The sequence below is a fragment of the Egretta garzetta genome, unplaced genomic scaffold (genome assembly GCF_000687185.1).
Source record: "Egretta garzetta isolate BGI_Z169 unplaced genomic scaffold, ASM68718v1 scaffold36, whole genome shotgun sequence".
Lineage (NCBI taxonomy): Eukaryota > Metazoa > Chordata > Aves > Pelecaniformes > Ardeidae > Egretta > Egretta garzetta.
The window spans coordinates 354,905-371,822 of NW_009259975.1; the positions used below are offsets into that span (position 1 = coordinate 354,905).

General features: G+C 36.4%; 1 protein-coding gene and 1 non-coding gene across 2 annotated transcripts in view; both read right to left on the reverse strand.

Annotated features, from left to right (window-relative positions):
- The window catches only part of RP1 (RP1 axonemal microtubule associated), a 180,939-nt gene that overhangs the window by 35,959 nt on the left and 128,062 nt on the right, over positions 1-16,918 (reverse strand). Inside the window, 8 exon segments of the mRNA XM_035895877.1 lie at positions 4,920-5,059; positions 6,229-6,361; positions 10,094-10,180; positions 11,196-11,377; positions 12,019-12,151; positions 12,153-12,292; positions 13,867-13,945; positions 16,589-16,740. Coding sequence (XP_035751770.1) covers positions 4,920-5,059; positions 6,229-6,361; positions 10,094-10,180; positions 11,196-11,377; positions 12,019-12,151; positions 12,153-12,292; positions 13,867-13,945; positions 16,589-16,740 — 1,046 coding nt within the window.
- On the reverse strand, positions 11,544-11,650 carry LOC118452457. The gene has a single exon (XR_004842222.1). It is a non-coding gene; the product is annotated as a U6 spliceosomal RNA (small nuclear RNA).

A 16,918-nucleotide genomic window follows, 5' to 3' on the forward strand; every position in this document is an offset into this window, starting at 1 on the left:
TAGACATCTGTTTAAATATTGCTACGGCTACCAGTAAATAAAAGCTAAATGGCAACTGCACTAGTGCATGTTGGGATGAATAAATTATGTGAGTGAGAGAATGAATGTGTTCCATGCAAGAGATAATATGAGTGGGTGGGTAGATACATGGGCATGTGTGTGGGTGACATTAAAAAAAACCCAGATGGATAGTAGAAACAGACGCTATAATTTTTATTTGTTGCCAACCAATTTGACACCAGGCAGGAAAAAGCATGAGGATCAGAAAGCAACAAAGGAAGAGACGATTTTTAGAAAGAATTATGTCATCTGGTCCATTCTCCTGTCTGTGTCGGACTATTCTCTACAATGTGCTCAGAAAAACAAAACATTGGAGTTGTTATTCCTATCACAGCCTTAGGACTTCCAGCATTCTTACCTTGTTATATCCACAATCTCCCCAGTAACCATGGCAAGTTATACCCCTTCATGTAATGCATATGTAGCCCAAAATAAGATCTAGCTGTGAGAAATACCTTGTAAATGACTTTTTGGGAGCTCTCATTGCTTTTTAATTTTATTCTTTGTAGTTCTGAGCCAAATATAATTTTCTTGTCAGTCTACATGACCCTTGACTTAGAGGAAATAGCCCGTATTGCTAATATTCATGTTCCTTCACAGCTAACTCTATCTGAAAAAGGGACCTATCATTAGTCTCATTCTTTGTGATAATAATTAACAGTCATTAGACAACAGTGGTCATAATCACCCATTGTTATCAATGAATTCTCATAATAATACATTAAATTGCCTACTGCCTCAGCATTAGCAAGAATGTGCTTTTGGTTGATGTCATTACATTTCTTTTTTTTCCCCCTCAGTATAAAGACATTCGGAACTGCATTAAACACACTACTGGAAGTGTAATTAATAAAAGCCAAAAGGATTTTATTGAAATTGTCTTGCTTTAGATAAAGTGTTAGCTAGGCAAAATTACAGTCCCCATTTATTTAACCCATTAAACTGGTGAAAAAATTAGATATACAATTACATGGATAAATATAAACCAGCCTTACTTTCTGCAGTAATAAACTTTACTCTCTTTTCTTACGCTTTGTTTCAATTTTCTGTCCTCCTGACTTTTCCTTATATTCCAGTCCTTTATCAGTCAAGAGAGAGAGATATCCTTTTTTTCATATCTCAGATTTCCTTAACTTTGTTTTCTTTGCCTGTCTGTTCCATATTTTCCAGGGATATTGCTGACATAATCTTTCCTCTCAAGACAACTTGCCCTTTACATCCCTTCCTTTCACCTTCTATTCTTAGATACTCTCACTAAAACCTCATCCCAACATTTTATTAATCTAATTCTATGTAACAAAAATGTAGGACTGGTAGTAGTATATCAGACCACAGATCCATTCTAGTCCAGTATCCTTTTGCCAACAGCTACCAATAACAGATTTCTAGGGAAGAGTTGAAATACAGGGTAAATATATAGAGATGCTTCTTGAATATAAAGTCTCTCAGGCTTTAGCAATTTGTGGTTCAGAGATTTCCTGAGCCAGAGATTATGTCTTTGCACTTAACAGCCCTCAGTGGAAAGTTGTCTTCCATGACAATGTGCAATGGCTTTTTGCACCAACATGCATTTTACCATCTGAAATATCTTGAACAAGAAAGTAAAATGGATTAATTATGCACTGTGTAAAAAGCCACCTCCTTTTGTTTTGAATCTGCCACCTGCAGGTTTCATTTAATGCTCATGAGTCCTTGTACTTCATGAGAAAGTAAAATTACTTATTTTCTCTGTGTTATTTTATATTTCTTATCTCCCTGTCCCTTCCTCTCATCATCCCTTTTCCAGGCCAAACAGTACTTGTTTGCTTAGTTGTTCCTTGTATGGAAGATATTTCACATCATTTGACATTCTTCTTGCACCTCTTAAGACGAGTGAATCAGAAAAAAACACAGCATCTGTTATGCATTTGCATTAGAGAATTTACCTGGAAGCCTGACTGTATTTTCTACTTCGGGGGGCTGGGTTTTTTCCTTTTCTAATAATTCCTAAACATTTGATCTGTTCTGTTTTCCTGTAGTTTTGCCTATACTGAGCACTGGGCTGACATTATTACAGAGCTATCCTAACACCAAGGTCACTTTCCTATCGGTAAAAACTATTTCAGAGCCCACCATTTTGTATGCAAATTTAAGGGGTTTCCCCTCTCACAGCCACTGTTTTTCATTTAGCTACAATGAATTTCATCTGCCATTATATTACCCAGTCACTCTTTGTGAGGTCTTTCTGCAAGCTCTGCCACCACCTTTTATATTTATAATCTTAAATAACTTTGTATCATCAGAACACTTTGCCATCTCACTGCTCAACCCTTTCCCAAGAACCTACTGCACAATGAACATGAATACACAACATAGCTCAGCTGAAGGAAACTTTCTTTGACCGCAGTACAAAAACGACTCACCTAAAACAGAGGATCTGCTTGGGATAACACCCAGCACTCTTCTCAATTGCTCAGTGTAGCAGTTTTCATTTCTTTAACACTAAGGGCTGTGTCACTGACTCTGTGTTAACATCCAGCTTGAAAGTGCTGTGTAATTTCTTTTTAGACCTCTTCCCCAGGTTATGTCACAAACTATGTACCTTTACGTCTTTTATTAACTCTTCTAATTGCCTATAAACTTTTGTCCTCAGAAATGCCAAGAATTAACCTGTATTTTTAATATCACCCAGGCAATGAACATCAAAACCCTCTTCCTATATTTTAAAAGCATGGTTTGGACTAAGGCAGAAGGATTCTGCAAACAATGGCATCTTTAAAAAAAAAAAAAAAGGGGGGGGGAAATGAAAGAAAAACATGCCTAAATATTTTGGGTGAGAAGCAAAATTATAATTTGCAAAATTATACTTCAAATTATGAAGTATCTCTTAATCCATAGCAATTTCACTAGATATCAGGATGCTAAATACTGTTATGAATCTAGAACTAGGTTATTGATATGAAAAGGAGAGATTAAGCACATTTTTAAAATATTTATTTAATTTTCCTCATTAGTAAATAAAAAGGGAATTAAACTTTATTGAAATATATATGCTTATCTCTTTTCATTCTTGCCTAAACTATTGGTTATCTTCATTTTTCAGTGGGGAATGCGGGACACAAGGAAGGTGAAATGATACATTCAGATCATCAGGTAAACTACTGGCTGAGCTTAGAAATGAATGGAGGCATCCTGCCTGTGAGTGCTCTATATGCTATGTCACCCTGTCCATTCAGAGCAACAGTTGTCTGAAGATGGTACCTACAGCTGAGCCAACAGATCTCTGACAAAGAAGAAAAAAAGAGAAGCAGAAGAGGTGACGGCAAATTTTTGAAGAGGTTGCAAATGTATTACTGAAGAGTCAGAAAAATATACAGGAAAGTGTACGTAGGATGATTAAAGAGACGTTCTTCTACACAAGGAAGAATGAACAATCCAGCGACAAAGCAAGCGCGCAGAGGATAAAGGTCTATAAAATCAAGAATAACAAAGAGAGGGAGACAGAGAAAAAAACTTTGCCTGTATCTTCTGGTAAAAGAAGAAGGGAAATCAGGTGAAACTAGTACGTGGAAGTTTTACACAGGTTGCAGATCAAGTGCAGTCCATACTACCACAGGAGATTGTGGAGACTCATCACATGCTTAAAAAGAGTTTACACAAGTTCATATAAGAAAAATTATCCATGACTATGGAACACAAGCATGGCATGGCTGAGGGGAGACCTTATCGCCCTCTACAACTAAATGAAAGGAGGTTGTAGTGAGGTGGATGTTGGTCTCTTTTCCCTGGTAATGGGTGATAGGACCAGGGGAAATGGCCTCAAGTTGTGCCAGGGCAGGTTTAGGTTGGACGTTAAGAAAAATTTTTTCACAAAAAGGGTTGCTAAGCATTGGAATGGGCTTCCCAGGGAAGTGGTTGATTCCCCATCTCTGGAGGTACGTAAAGACGGATAGACGAGGTGCTTGGGGACATGGTTTAGTGGTGGGATGGCAGCGTTAGGCTAATGGCTGGACTTGATGATCTTGGAGGTCTTTTCCAACCTAGATGACTCTATGATTCTATGGCTGGTTTCTATGTTTCTTTGCTCAAGAAAATATTTTGACATTATGAAGCAAATGAAAGAAGAACTGTCTAAGGGCAAAGCTAGCAAAGGAGTGGACCAGCTTGCCTAGGAAAGGTATGGCATCTCACCATGAGAGGTGTTAAGAAATGGTGTGAAATAAGTATAGAGAATCCTGCTTTATTATATAGTGATCAATTGAAAAGTCTCTTTAAATCCTATCTGGTCATATCTGGACTGAGTCCAGGGTGTGTGTAAACATGTTGTGTAGATATAATCACTGACATAGTAATCAGCAAAATTGACCAGAAAATCTCTCCAAGGATTTATCTTGAGCAGTCACAGCATGTTTACAAGCAGCTCTACCTGTTTTCAATTCTATATATAGATGGGTTAATTAACTTATAGTAGCCAACACATTTAAAACCATTCTTTCAACTATATCTGGACAGATCTTTTAAAAACCCAGATTTTAAAGAAGCGGGCACAGGAAATAGCCCTGATATTTCTATATCAGCTTTAAAAATAACTGAAAACTAGGCCACAGAATTTTATATGTCGTTGGGTTCGATTTCAGTTTCTAAGAACAGTAACTGATAGTTTGTGGGTTTTAAATTTATTGGTACTTGACCTGTTCTTAAATCATAATACCAATTCAAGTACAATGTCTATATTTAGTAAGCAACACAACTTTTCCACAGGTTACCATGGTGTAACATCAATGCTTGTATTTGACAATTGAAAAGAAATACGGTATTGGAAGAAAGTAATAAAATAAAAGCCATTAACAAACATGTAAGGAAAATAACTCAGTACTAACCTGTCCCCTTTCAAAATTTGAGTGTCTTAGTCTCCTTTTGCTGGAATCTCCCTGCTCTCCAAATACTGTGATAAAGACATCTGCATCAGTCCCTGATGCAGGCAATGTTCCCGTATGAACACTGATTGAGTAAAGAACTCCTGTCATCAAAAATCAGTGACACAAGGCATTACCAAATCAGACTGTTTAGCAATGTAATTACCAAACATTATAAACCAATTTATTTTAGGTAAAAGATTAATTTCAAGACCAAGGAATGAAGTTATAGTAATTGACGTTAATATTCTGTCTGAGTTTCATATAGATTGCTAACTACCTCACAAAAGTACAGTACAGCATTAGAGGTAAAATGTCCTTTACGAACCCATGCTTACATTACAGAAAAAAGAAAATGTCATAGTTCTGGAGTCTTATGCAGTGGTCACTGAAATCAACTGAAAGAATCACACTGATTTTATCAGGCTTTGTAAAAAGCCTTGAATTCTTGTAGGAATGAAAAGTCTTAAACTGAGTTAGGATTTATTGATTCTAACAACATTTTACCAAAGGAAAAAACACAGATATAACAGATGAAATCCATTTGTTGCTCTGGATCAGCTGTATTCTGTTTTAGTCTGACATTTTGATAATTATGTCCAATATCATTTAATGTGTTCAGGAGAAACAGGCTAAGATATATTTCCATTTGCAGCCTAACCTTCAGTTAGATATTAAATGCAAAAAGTTTTAAATATTTTAACTACGACTTCTGTTCATAGAGTATAATGAATGAGAATTCTTTTCTAAATATTTTATAAAATGTAACCAGAACAAAGGAAGATGTTGTATTTTAAATACAATGATGAAATGAAACAGAGGTTCTGGGGCAAAAACGGGGCTTGAAGAAAACCTTAAAAAAAATCGTTTTTTGGTTTTGTGATTCATGTCACGACTTTGTACATGCCTTTTTTAAATCTGTGGTTTAGTCCCTCACTGAGTGTAAATCAGCTGGGCTTTGAAAATTTCAACAGAAATATACTAATTGTGCTTTGCGCATTTTTCAGACTTTCAAACTGTTACTTAGCCTAGTGAAAACAATAGATGTCAGTTGTTTTAAAACAGACAAAATCCCTGAATGATACATGTTATTAAAGACCCCACAGGGTTTACACAGGTATATTGAATGAATTTTTTAAAATAATTTTGAGTGGTTTTTTAATATATATAAAAAGCTTTACCCATTGTGTTCATCCCATAAGGCAGTGCACAATTTTGTGTGCGTGTGTGTGCGCATTTGCTCATGTATTTATTTTTTAGTTCAACAGCATACCCCTGAGTGGTGGCTTGTCTGGCATGACCACTGCCAGCTCTGTCACAGTCTCAGATCCATCTTCTCCAAACAGACATCGGGCTTCAGCATGAAAGCCCAACTCTTGTTTAGTGTCCAGGTCCTTTAGCCGAAGCTGCAGGCAAAATCAGAAGAAGAAATAAATTTATCTGAATTATTTCATTTCTTATTTCTATCCCAACAGAAGCTGACATTTCTTCCTATTATTAACACCTGCACACACTTTATAAAAGCTACCTGTTTCTGCATAACAAGAAATACAGTAGTTGCTGCAAGCCACTGATTCCGCAGCCTGATGTTTATAGGTGTATTCTTCATTGCATCTCAACACAGGCATGGGACCCATTTGTAGGAAACCAATGAGGGATACAGATTAAATTGACCTGTATATACTTGCAATTTCAGAATGTCAAATGAATGAATATGGTTACATCAATCTTAATAGCTAGCATATGCCCATTTTTCAAAAACATTTGGTTTGCTGCTTTTTATTTGTTTACATGTGACTTGCTATAACTCAGCTAGGATTTTCAAAGTTGGCAGAAATTAGGTGCCCGTTGGCCTTTAGGGCTTCCTGTGGAAATAAGGTATTTGAAGAATGAATTCCAATAGAAGGTGTGAGCTTAAGTCCAGCTTCATTCCACCTGGCTTTAAACAGTCAGTGGAGACTGAGCAAATTACATTCCGAATTAGTGAACTTAGAACTTCCAAACCAACTGAAGAAGCACAGTTTGGGGAGCCCACCTCTCCTATCTACTGAGAGAGTCAATGTGGAGATTAGATTCACAGGAGGGCAACTCAGATTGTGAACTGTATCCTAGGTCAGGTTACAAAATACAGAATGGCAAACTATCAAGCATATGCAGAAACATTTCTGGCAAATATTATATGCAGGATTGAACTTGATATATAGCTAATGACTACAAGTTCACAGAAATGGTTTCTTCAGCCTTTAGAATCATTTTGTATAGAAATATTATATCCAAGACAGTAAAAGCAAAAGAAAATTAAACAAAAATTTAATTTCATCAAGACATTAAGTAATCGAAATTCTTAGGCAGGGATTCCCAAAATTACTGTGGTGACTTATTACCATTACTGACACCAGCGGTGGCAACAAAAGTTTCTGGCTCACTGTAGAGGATACACATACCGCTGTTTGGAAATCCTGAGTACAGATTTCCTTGCATAGACTTCAAGTGCAAGCTTTGAAATGCATAAATATTTACATAATTGAACTATATGATTGAAATAATTAGGAATTTGACAGTTCCACTCTTAAAAATGTTGTCTGACTCTCTTGCCCTTGAGTTCCTAGAAATGGAATTACTGAACATTTTCCATTCCTGTTTATGCTTTGTGCCCAGTGCTTCACAAGATCAGGCACAAAGCTTCCAGATGAAAGTAACAATTCACCATGACCATTTCCAGAACTAAACCATTAATTACTTGAATAAAACGTGTTTTTCTTTAGATAGTATTAAATTCCACTAAAATTGTAGCCATTTGTTTACCCATTTTTTGCACTTGCAATAACTGAATTTTCTTATACTAAATGTATAACAACTTCTCATATAAAAATATCCTCCTTAACATCTACCACTATAAACATGCCTAACTAAATATCAGTAAGCATCACAAACTCCTATCCTTATTAAAATTGAACTAAGGGTTACCTGCATAGGCAGGTAGATGACCTGCAGAAACTGGACTGAAAAATTTATGCAGACTTTGGCCTTAAAATAAAATGTACCTGACAAATTCTTGTAAGTTGTAAGATTAGATCTAAGCGTGAACTTTATCTCCAAATCTTATAGTGTTTCTATACTCTATATGGAAGTAAAAATTATTTTGTATTTTATTTTGGAAAGGGCCGGAAACTTTATTTTTGAGCAAGAAAAAACTACTCATTCTAGAGTACGTAAAACTTTAAAAGTTACAGAAAAGGCATAAATTTTAGCTAAGGTTGTATCATTTTCTACCGAAGTGTGCAGAAAACCATAGAAGCTAACAGCAAAAACTCTGGTACTCTGAAGCTGTTGTAAACACCAGAATAGAGGAAACAGAGTAACAAAAGGAATGTAGGGATTTTATCTCCTTTTTAGGACTGCAAAATCCTCTGCAGTTTTATCTGTACTCTGCGGGTTTGTGATATTTCTGAAACTCTGGCTCTTACTTCTTCCACTTAAGGAGAAAGCGAGGAAGGGAATTATTTTCAGTTGAGGCTGGGCTTGACCACTGATTCATAGTGAGCTTACACATACTGACTGCCTCCTGTAGTCTTTCTATTTCTGTACAGCATCTCTATTTTTCACTGCACTGTAAGAGTCCTATTAAAGGGAAACCAACTTGTTACATTTTAGATTATGCTTCCATGTATACATAATTTATAAACAGACTAATAAATGAGTAACAGATGTTATAAACATATTACTGGCACAACCAGTATATGTTATTGTGGCTTGCGTTGTGGGTTGTAAGTGCACCAGTAGAAGAGACTCCATAGGTCTACGACAACCTATTGACTTCTTGTAGATTGTAACAGTTTATAGCTACTAATAAACCAATTATTAAATAACTTAATTTTAATATTTTAAAAGTATGAACAATAATACTTAGCCATTTGCAGAGGGTTGTCTTTGAAAAGAAAGCAAAAAGCAAACTACTACATTTATGAATTTCCTGCCACGTTTTAAGCCACCAGTTCTGGAGGCTGAAATCTTATATTACATAATCACACAATGGATATAGTGAGGGCAATGCCAACATATTTTCTGAATGCTTTATCGATGGCCTGGAGATGCATATTTAAAATGAGAAATTAATTTTGCTTACCTACTCTTTCCATTCTTATAGCCTAAACTGAGACTACAAGAGCTGCCAAAGAACAAATTTGGAGAGCAAATACGAACAAAAATAAACTCCTCCTCTAACCTCAGAGGAGCTCATAAACTCAGACTTAATGTTCCTTTGAATACCATAAACCCATTCAAATTTTAGCCTGGAATGAAGCTACCTCTAGCATTTCCCATCAGAACAGTTTCTGGACTCTTCATTCATTTAGGAATCGCCCTTTGATCTTTTAGATCCCTAGAAGGGTTAAGGTACTGTGTGGCCCAGTTCAGAAAAACATTCTTTTACGAACTTCAGAATAATTCAATGCTATGTCCACAATGTTTTTTGGACCCTTGCCTTCAGGCAGAGCTCATTGACGCAATTTTTCTTTGCATTAACCTTCAAGTTTAAGTATTTCCCCAAAGCCCAAGCATTATCAGGCCCAACACCTTTCTTTTCAATCTTCCTACTCACCCTTGGGGAAGCTATACACTTAAAATCTGATAGAATCATAAGACTGACAGGATTAAATCATTCCTCCATCCCTTTTTATGAGAGATCTTAAGCACATATTAAACTACAATCAGACGTTTAAGGACCACCGATGACAGTGTTGTAATGAATAAATACTGAAGTATCAGCTTAACTGGTTTCCACAAGTAGGTTGCTCTGTGTCAGGAGACTGTCAGTATTTCCATGCAGGGATTAACATTTCCTAACATCAGCAGAAAACACTGCCGTCCATGTCATGATGAGCTCTGCAGAATGGACCTGCACATCAGTGAACAGATACAGCTATATGCACTTCAGCAGCCACAAACAAGGTACATCTGCCCACAAAGAGATCTGGAAGCTGTAGGCAATCGTCTGTAGATACCAGGTAACTGAGCCAAAAGATGCACAGCCTTGCTAGTGTGGTGCAAAGCGAAGCTGACGATCTGTCTCTCACCAAAAGATATTTACTGGTATTATGAAGCATATTACAACTTTATATGTAGTGTGTTTGGAATACCTTATGAAGTTTAATTCCTCTTCCCAAGCAAGGACCAGATAACACAAAGGAAACTTTTGTTATATCTCCAATATCACCAACAATCAGCTGTCAGAAAAATAAAGAAAAAAAAATTAACTATACGTTGTATATAACAATTTGGATGGCACACTTTAAGCCCAGGTAAAAAGGTAAATAAAATAGGTAAAAATACTAGCCAAGGACATTAATGTTAGGATTAAGACTGCAAGTTAATTTGAACTCACATTTGTACCATAATTTATGTTTAACTGGGAGAATTGGCTGCAGAGCCTAGGCCAACATATGAAAAGCAAGGAAATGCATGACTGATTCTGTATTTCCAAGCCAAATTCCTATTACTATTCTTTTCTCTTCACTTTCCTATTTACCTCCACTTCATCATACCTTTATTCTCAAACTTGAACTGAAATTTTGAACTCAAGACAACTTTTAGCCCTGGCTATTGGTTCTGTTCTAGGTTATTCTAGTGCTCAAAAGAAAAGATGGTTGGTTTCCATAAGTCATATCATACGCTGCTGCTTGTAGCTTTGCATCGTGCAGCAGTTAAGCAAGTGATGTTTATCTTGCCTCTTTGCAAAAGATGGGTAGTGATTTTTTTTCCCATGTTTAAGAATAAAAACCTTCTGAAAGGGGTAGCCCAGGTTCACACACCTGTCCCAGAAGCTGCTGTTAACTTCATGTGCAAACTACAGAACTGATGTTTGCCCAGGCTCATTGTACAGAGACACAGCTTCCAAGTAGTGAAAACACATTAGTTGAGGATTGAGCAGTAGAACATAAAGGAAGTATGGAATAGCTTCATTATTTATTGCCTTACTGTTAAGGCCTACCAGTCTTAATTCAAAGTTCACAAGTCTTTTCATGTCAAAGTTGGCAGTTGCTCAAGGGAGTTTTCATAAGTGATATGTATTCGCCCACATGTGAGAAGTTCTGCAAGTGCTGATTATTTAAGACATGGAGGTATAAACATTAACTCTGACAAACAAAATATCATTCTACACAACTTCACATATGTTGGCCACAACTCTCACTTTACTGAAACTGTCTGGTAAGATCTGCGTGAAATAAAAGAGAAACGGACCAAAAATGGATTATCATTCAGATTCTGAACTTTCTGTTCAGGGGATTTCCCTTTTCTTCCAAATACAGTAACTTGAATATCAGGAACATCTTCTGGTACTTGTGTACAGTGCACCCATGTTTGCCATCGTCCTCTGCTTTTAGTATCAAATTTTTTTGTGAGAAGAGATGCCACAGATGTTTCTGCAATGAAAACAAACATACATTCAGAGCCCATGTCCCACTTATAAGTCAGTATAAGCCAAAAGATACAAGTTTACATTGCCCAGTAGTGCTGGATCTAGCACAGGCAAGTCAGGCAACAAAGCCACAAACCCCTCATTACTCATTTTAGCCCTGTGGAGGTGTAGAAAACCAGGCCAGCTGCTTCAGGAATCCATGTCATGCTTGTGCAGGGGCCATACCTATATCCTCTGTATTCTTCCAAGGACAGGATTTGTGCTGCCAGAGGATCACAGAATCACAGAATCACAGAATGGCAAGGGTTGGAAGGGACCTCGGGAGATCATCTAGTCCAACCCCGCTGCTAAAGCAGGTTCTCCTAGAGCAGGTTGCACAGGACTTTGTCCAGGCGGGCTTTGAATATCTTCAGAGAAGGAGACTCCACAACCCCCTTGGGCAGCCTGTTCCAGTGCTCTGTCACCCTCAGAGTAAAGAAGTTTTTCCTCATATTCAACTGAAACCTCTTATGTTTCAGTTTGTGCCCATTGCCCCTCGTCCTCTCGCTGGGCACCACTGCAAAGAGTCTGGCTCCCTTTCAATACTGCCATTTCCACCTTCTCCATCCCAGGCATAATTTCTTCCTCCTTGTTTACAGAAGGCACGATTCACCTTGGTCCAGGCCCCTGCCCTCACTGTTGGGGTACCAGTTCTGCCTACATTGCAAAGTAGCCTTGTACCAGCTCTGTTCTGCACTGCCATGCAGCAGTGCTTCATGCAAATGAAAGACACTTCTGCTGGTATTACCTTTGAATGGAATTGCCACTTCTACAAAATCTTTCTTGGAGCATTTATTAATCCAGTCATTGTGAACAAAAATATGTGCAGAAAAAGGGTAGAAGACTTCTTTTATAACAATTTTTTCCAAGAACCACTCATCTGATTGAAAATAAACAGAACAATATTAATTTATACCTTTTAAGCAACAAAATGTGTACGCAGACATAAGTTTCTGTCTTTAGAAAACCAATATTTTTTTTTCTTTTGCCAGACTTCTTAAGGAAACAAGACTTCTGAAAATATATTGGCTGTGTGTATGTGTTTCTGTCTGTTCCCCTACACACCAAAAAATTCGACAAACAGAAGTCTGTTTTTACAGATCTTGTGAAATTAAACAAAGGGATAGATTTGATTTAATGATCTATTAGTGTTCCAAAGGATGGAAAGACTTCTGTATGAGATCTCTACACACAAGAAATCCCCCATAGGAAATGATACTATCTATGTCCTAAAGGAAAAAGGATCAGGATTACTACCAGATTAGCCATCAGAAAATCCACTCAACACACAACTTTCTTTCTGGTGAGGTTCTGTGCTATCTAATGAGGCACAAACTTCAGCTATAGGTTTTCTCTCGATTGGGACCATTGTGTTGATTCTCTGGAAACAAAGTATTTGAAGACTCAGACCTCTGCGTCTTGATAAACTTGATTATGCTCCAAGTCTTGGTGAAGTCAATGAAAGCTTGATCATTCATTTTAATGCTAACATCTAGGAAATGTATGGGAAATAGCCTCCAAATCAGTTTTTCTGTGTCTGAGTTTAACCTACAGAGTTATCTGATAGTCTTGGGTTTTGATAAAGATAAAAGAACAAGAGACTCAGTTTATCATGATCTAGAGCAATCATTATCTCCATTATCAACATTATCTGCAGAAGTAGGCTATCTGTAGAATCTCTGTTCTATTGCCTCTAAAAAACAATGGGCCAAAATTGTAGCCAAAGTATTGCAGAAAATATTGATTCATGATGATCCTTGCTGTTGCTATTTATTTTTAAGAAGTTTTCTTTAACTCCAACAGCTGCTGTGGAGTCAGAAGGAGGATGAGAAAAAATGCTGGAGGAAGTGCAGCCTTTTCATCTGCCACTCAACCTCACTTATGCAGAATCCCTTAAAAAAGAATATATTTCTTTAGAAGAAAAAAAGCAATGAGGCCAGAACAGGTTTTCTTCCATGTTCCACTTCCCAGTCTGATGAATTGATTTCCTGTTCTTATCTTTACCTAGAAGCATTTAGTCCTGAAAAAAGATTCTCTTTCAAAATGAAAATGTCCATCATCTAAAAATGGAGAGGAATTAAAAAATGACAAAAATTGCAAAAGCATGATGTCATATTGCTTCCTGAAAAACGAAAGCTTTGTTGACTGTACTCATAAATACATAGTAACTTTTATGGAGAAAATTTTCACATATAATTTTACCGTTTTACATTGTCACATTTTCTAGGAATCCTTTGCACATTTTAGTAAAACCAAGCTTGATACTTGATGCACATAGACCAAAAGAAATAACAAACAGAAGAAAACGGAAAGCAATTTCAAATATTTTAGAACTTTTAAAAAATCACTTGTGATTTTTAATCTTAAATGTAAGACATTTCTGAAGTTCTAGGATCTCCTAAATCTGATCAAATACATTGTTATTACCATGCATTAACTGAAAAGAATACTAACCTTTTTTTAGACTCTTAAATCCAACAAGAACTTGGTTCAATTTGCCAAGGTATACTGCTTTGATTTTGAAAACATCCATCTGCAATATGAAAATAATCAAAATTATATTTTAGTTAACCTTAATATGTATCTGCTTTTGAATATTTATCAGTTTAGCCTTGTGTGTCTGGTCATTGTTTTGTATCTCAATGGAAGCAAATTTATCTTGTTTATGCCATTCCATAATTAAACATTACATGCTGTAACTCGTATTTTCTGATACAGTTAATATTATGAATTATGAATTTCAAAATGCTGCTGTATTTCATAAGAAGTAATTTTGGAAACATCAGATATGTGCACGAGCAATAAAGTGCTCATTTCTAGTACCTTCATGGACTGAAATAGCTAAATTAGGCAAATAGGAATGAATAGTATTTGGGAAGGTTTCAACCACTGCTATTAGGATAAGGATTTTTCATTTAAACCATCTCTATAATGTGTCAAATTTTCCACATACAACAGACTTGCATAGACCTCATGGAATCTTCCCTTTTTTCCCTACTGTAAATCTTAGTAGTATATTCACCTTCCTGCATATATGTTTGTCATTGCAGTCATTTTCCTTCCTAATCAATGGGAAATCTCACGTAAGTATGCACACTAACACTGGGGACACATGTTGCCTAAAGAGCGTACTTGTTGGCTTTTTTGAACTGGGCCTGAGAAACAAGGTTTGGAAACATAATGTTCATGAATGGATTCATTTACTCTTTTGGGAAACCAGCTATAGAACAAAATCTCCATGAGTAAGACTTTTATTTCTTGTGATTTCATGAGCTATCCTGTTGTAGACTGAAGCAGTTGTCTTGGAAAGGTTGGGTTGAGAATGCAATTTGAAGATGAAAGTTGGGGAAAAATTTGGGGGGTTGAAAACAAACAGTAAAAATCTTGTATTGTTCCCATAGCTGCTGCCAAGTACAAAGACATACAAAAATTTGCGCTGCCTGTGAGAACCATACTGATCACAAGAGTCAAGAAGAGTCTAGAAAAAAAAGTGCAACGACTAAGAACAGAGAATTAGGCATTTGAGGGCAAGTTGCAGTAAAGAAAACTGTGAGAGAATGAATACCCAGACACAGCTGTTACTCAAAATCTTTTCTATAAGAGGAAGATTAGGGTGCTATAGCCCAGGATATAGAAAAGCCTTTTAGAGTTTCAGATGAAGGATTTAGCTTCCTGAACAAACCCATTCAAAAACTGACATAGAATCTGGATTATACAGAAAAAATCCTTGTGAATTTACGATGAGTTATATTTCCACTGGAGTCAACTGTATTCACTGATTTCAATTGTATTATTCATATTTTTCTCTAGAAGTTTTATTCCTAAAGAAAATTTAATATACGTTCTTACAAAATAAAGAATAAAAAAAAAGCTCAGTACAGTTCAGTTTTTTGAAAGAAACAGGAATCAGTCCTTTCAATCTGTACTAATACCTTATACACTGTAGCAAGTAGTCTTGCTGTTCAGATTTCTCTAAGTTGTTAGCTTTAAGATATATTGTATATAACTATTATCTATATCACCAAAAAGATTAATCTATAAAATTTCCTACATTGCTCCTTAATGCCAGGTGAGCCCTGCTATCCTGTCATTATTATTTTCAGATTTATTTTGTGAAGTTTCAGCTAGCAGTTTGACCAGTTCTTGATGAACATGACATTGGGCATGCATATTCACTTCCACAATGGAGAAAGAAAATACAGGAATGCAGACAACATAATGACTACCAAAGATTTAGTTTGGTTTTCATACAAAACCCACTGTGTTTTCTAGAATCTTTAGAAGTTAAAAGAAAAGAAGATAAAGTAAACAGAGGCACATTTAAAGAATAAATGAAGCATATTGCAAGCAGCTTTCTCTAGATTTCTACATCAGAGAGCAAACTCATCTGAGGTGGCTGACAACAATGAAATACTCCCTCCTGCCCTCCCCAAAAGAAGATTCCTACATATTGTGCAATGATTTTATGATTCCCTTAAAAGAAAAATTTAAAAATCTTCCAAACCTACACTCAGAGCAAACAGTAGGGTCTAGTAAAGTATCAGCTGGACATTTCCTTTTGATCTGAAATAGATATTTCCTTTTGATCTGAAATTTGTTTTAGTTACTTTGTTCTCTTGCCAATAACTACTCCAAGAATTAATCTTCTAGGAAAAACCCTTTAACCCTCAAAAAGCAGGAATATGTTTACCATGTTTAAAAGCAATACATGGGTGGAAGAATTGGAAACATAAAAAAATAAAACTGTTTGGAACACTGACATTAGCGTTCAGGAAAGTTAACAAGAAGAGGTCATGGTCTAAAGTAGGTACAAAGGCAAGATATCCAGCAGAAATGTTATCAGTTCTATCAGTCAGGCATGTTTTAACAAAGCACTGGTACCTCCCCATCCTTAGAAGTCTGCAATATTAAAATAGAACTTTTATAGTATTTTTAGTCCGACTCAAAATTACTCATCAACTTTGTGAAATGGTTTTCACTGTTGTGCAATGCTGATGATGCTTAAAAGCAAAGTTACCTATAGAGATAATCTCCTGTTACAAGAGAAAATTATGTCTATACGGAATATAAAACATTAGTATTTTTTTATACTCTGTCTGTGAAAAGTTTTATGTAAACATAAGCATTAACAAAAAGACACTCACAGATTCAGTTACATTTTTCCTCATTGTTTTACCTGCCCGCTAGCAAAAGTGATCAGGCTGGTTCTCGAGTTAAGCCATCGTCTCCCCGAGTCACTCTTTTCTCCATGTATACAAAGGTAGGCCTCACCAGTGGCATCTGCTTTCTTCAAGTCTCCCGTGTGCAAATGGATTGCATATTCCACAACTTCAGAAAAAATACACATGCAAAACCAAAAAGTCAGCAGGAGAAAATACTCTTTGTCTTCTTGTCCAACATCTGCGTTACACACCAACCCCTGGTAGAAACCACTGCAAATTTCATCTGAATCCCATACTGTGGCCACAGAACAGGAGGCACAGGTCTCTTCAATCCTGGTGACATA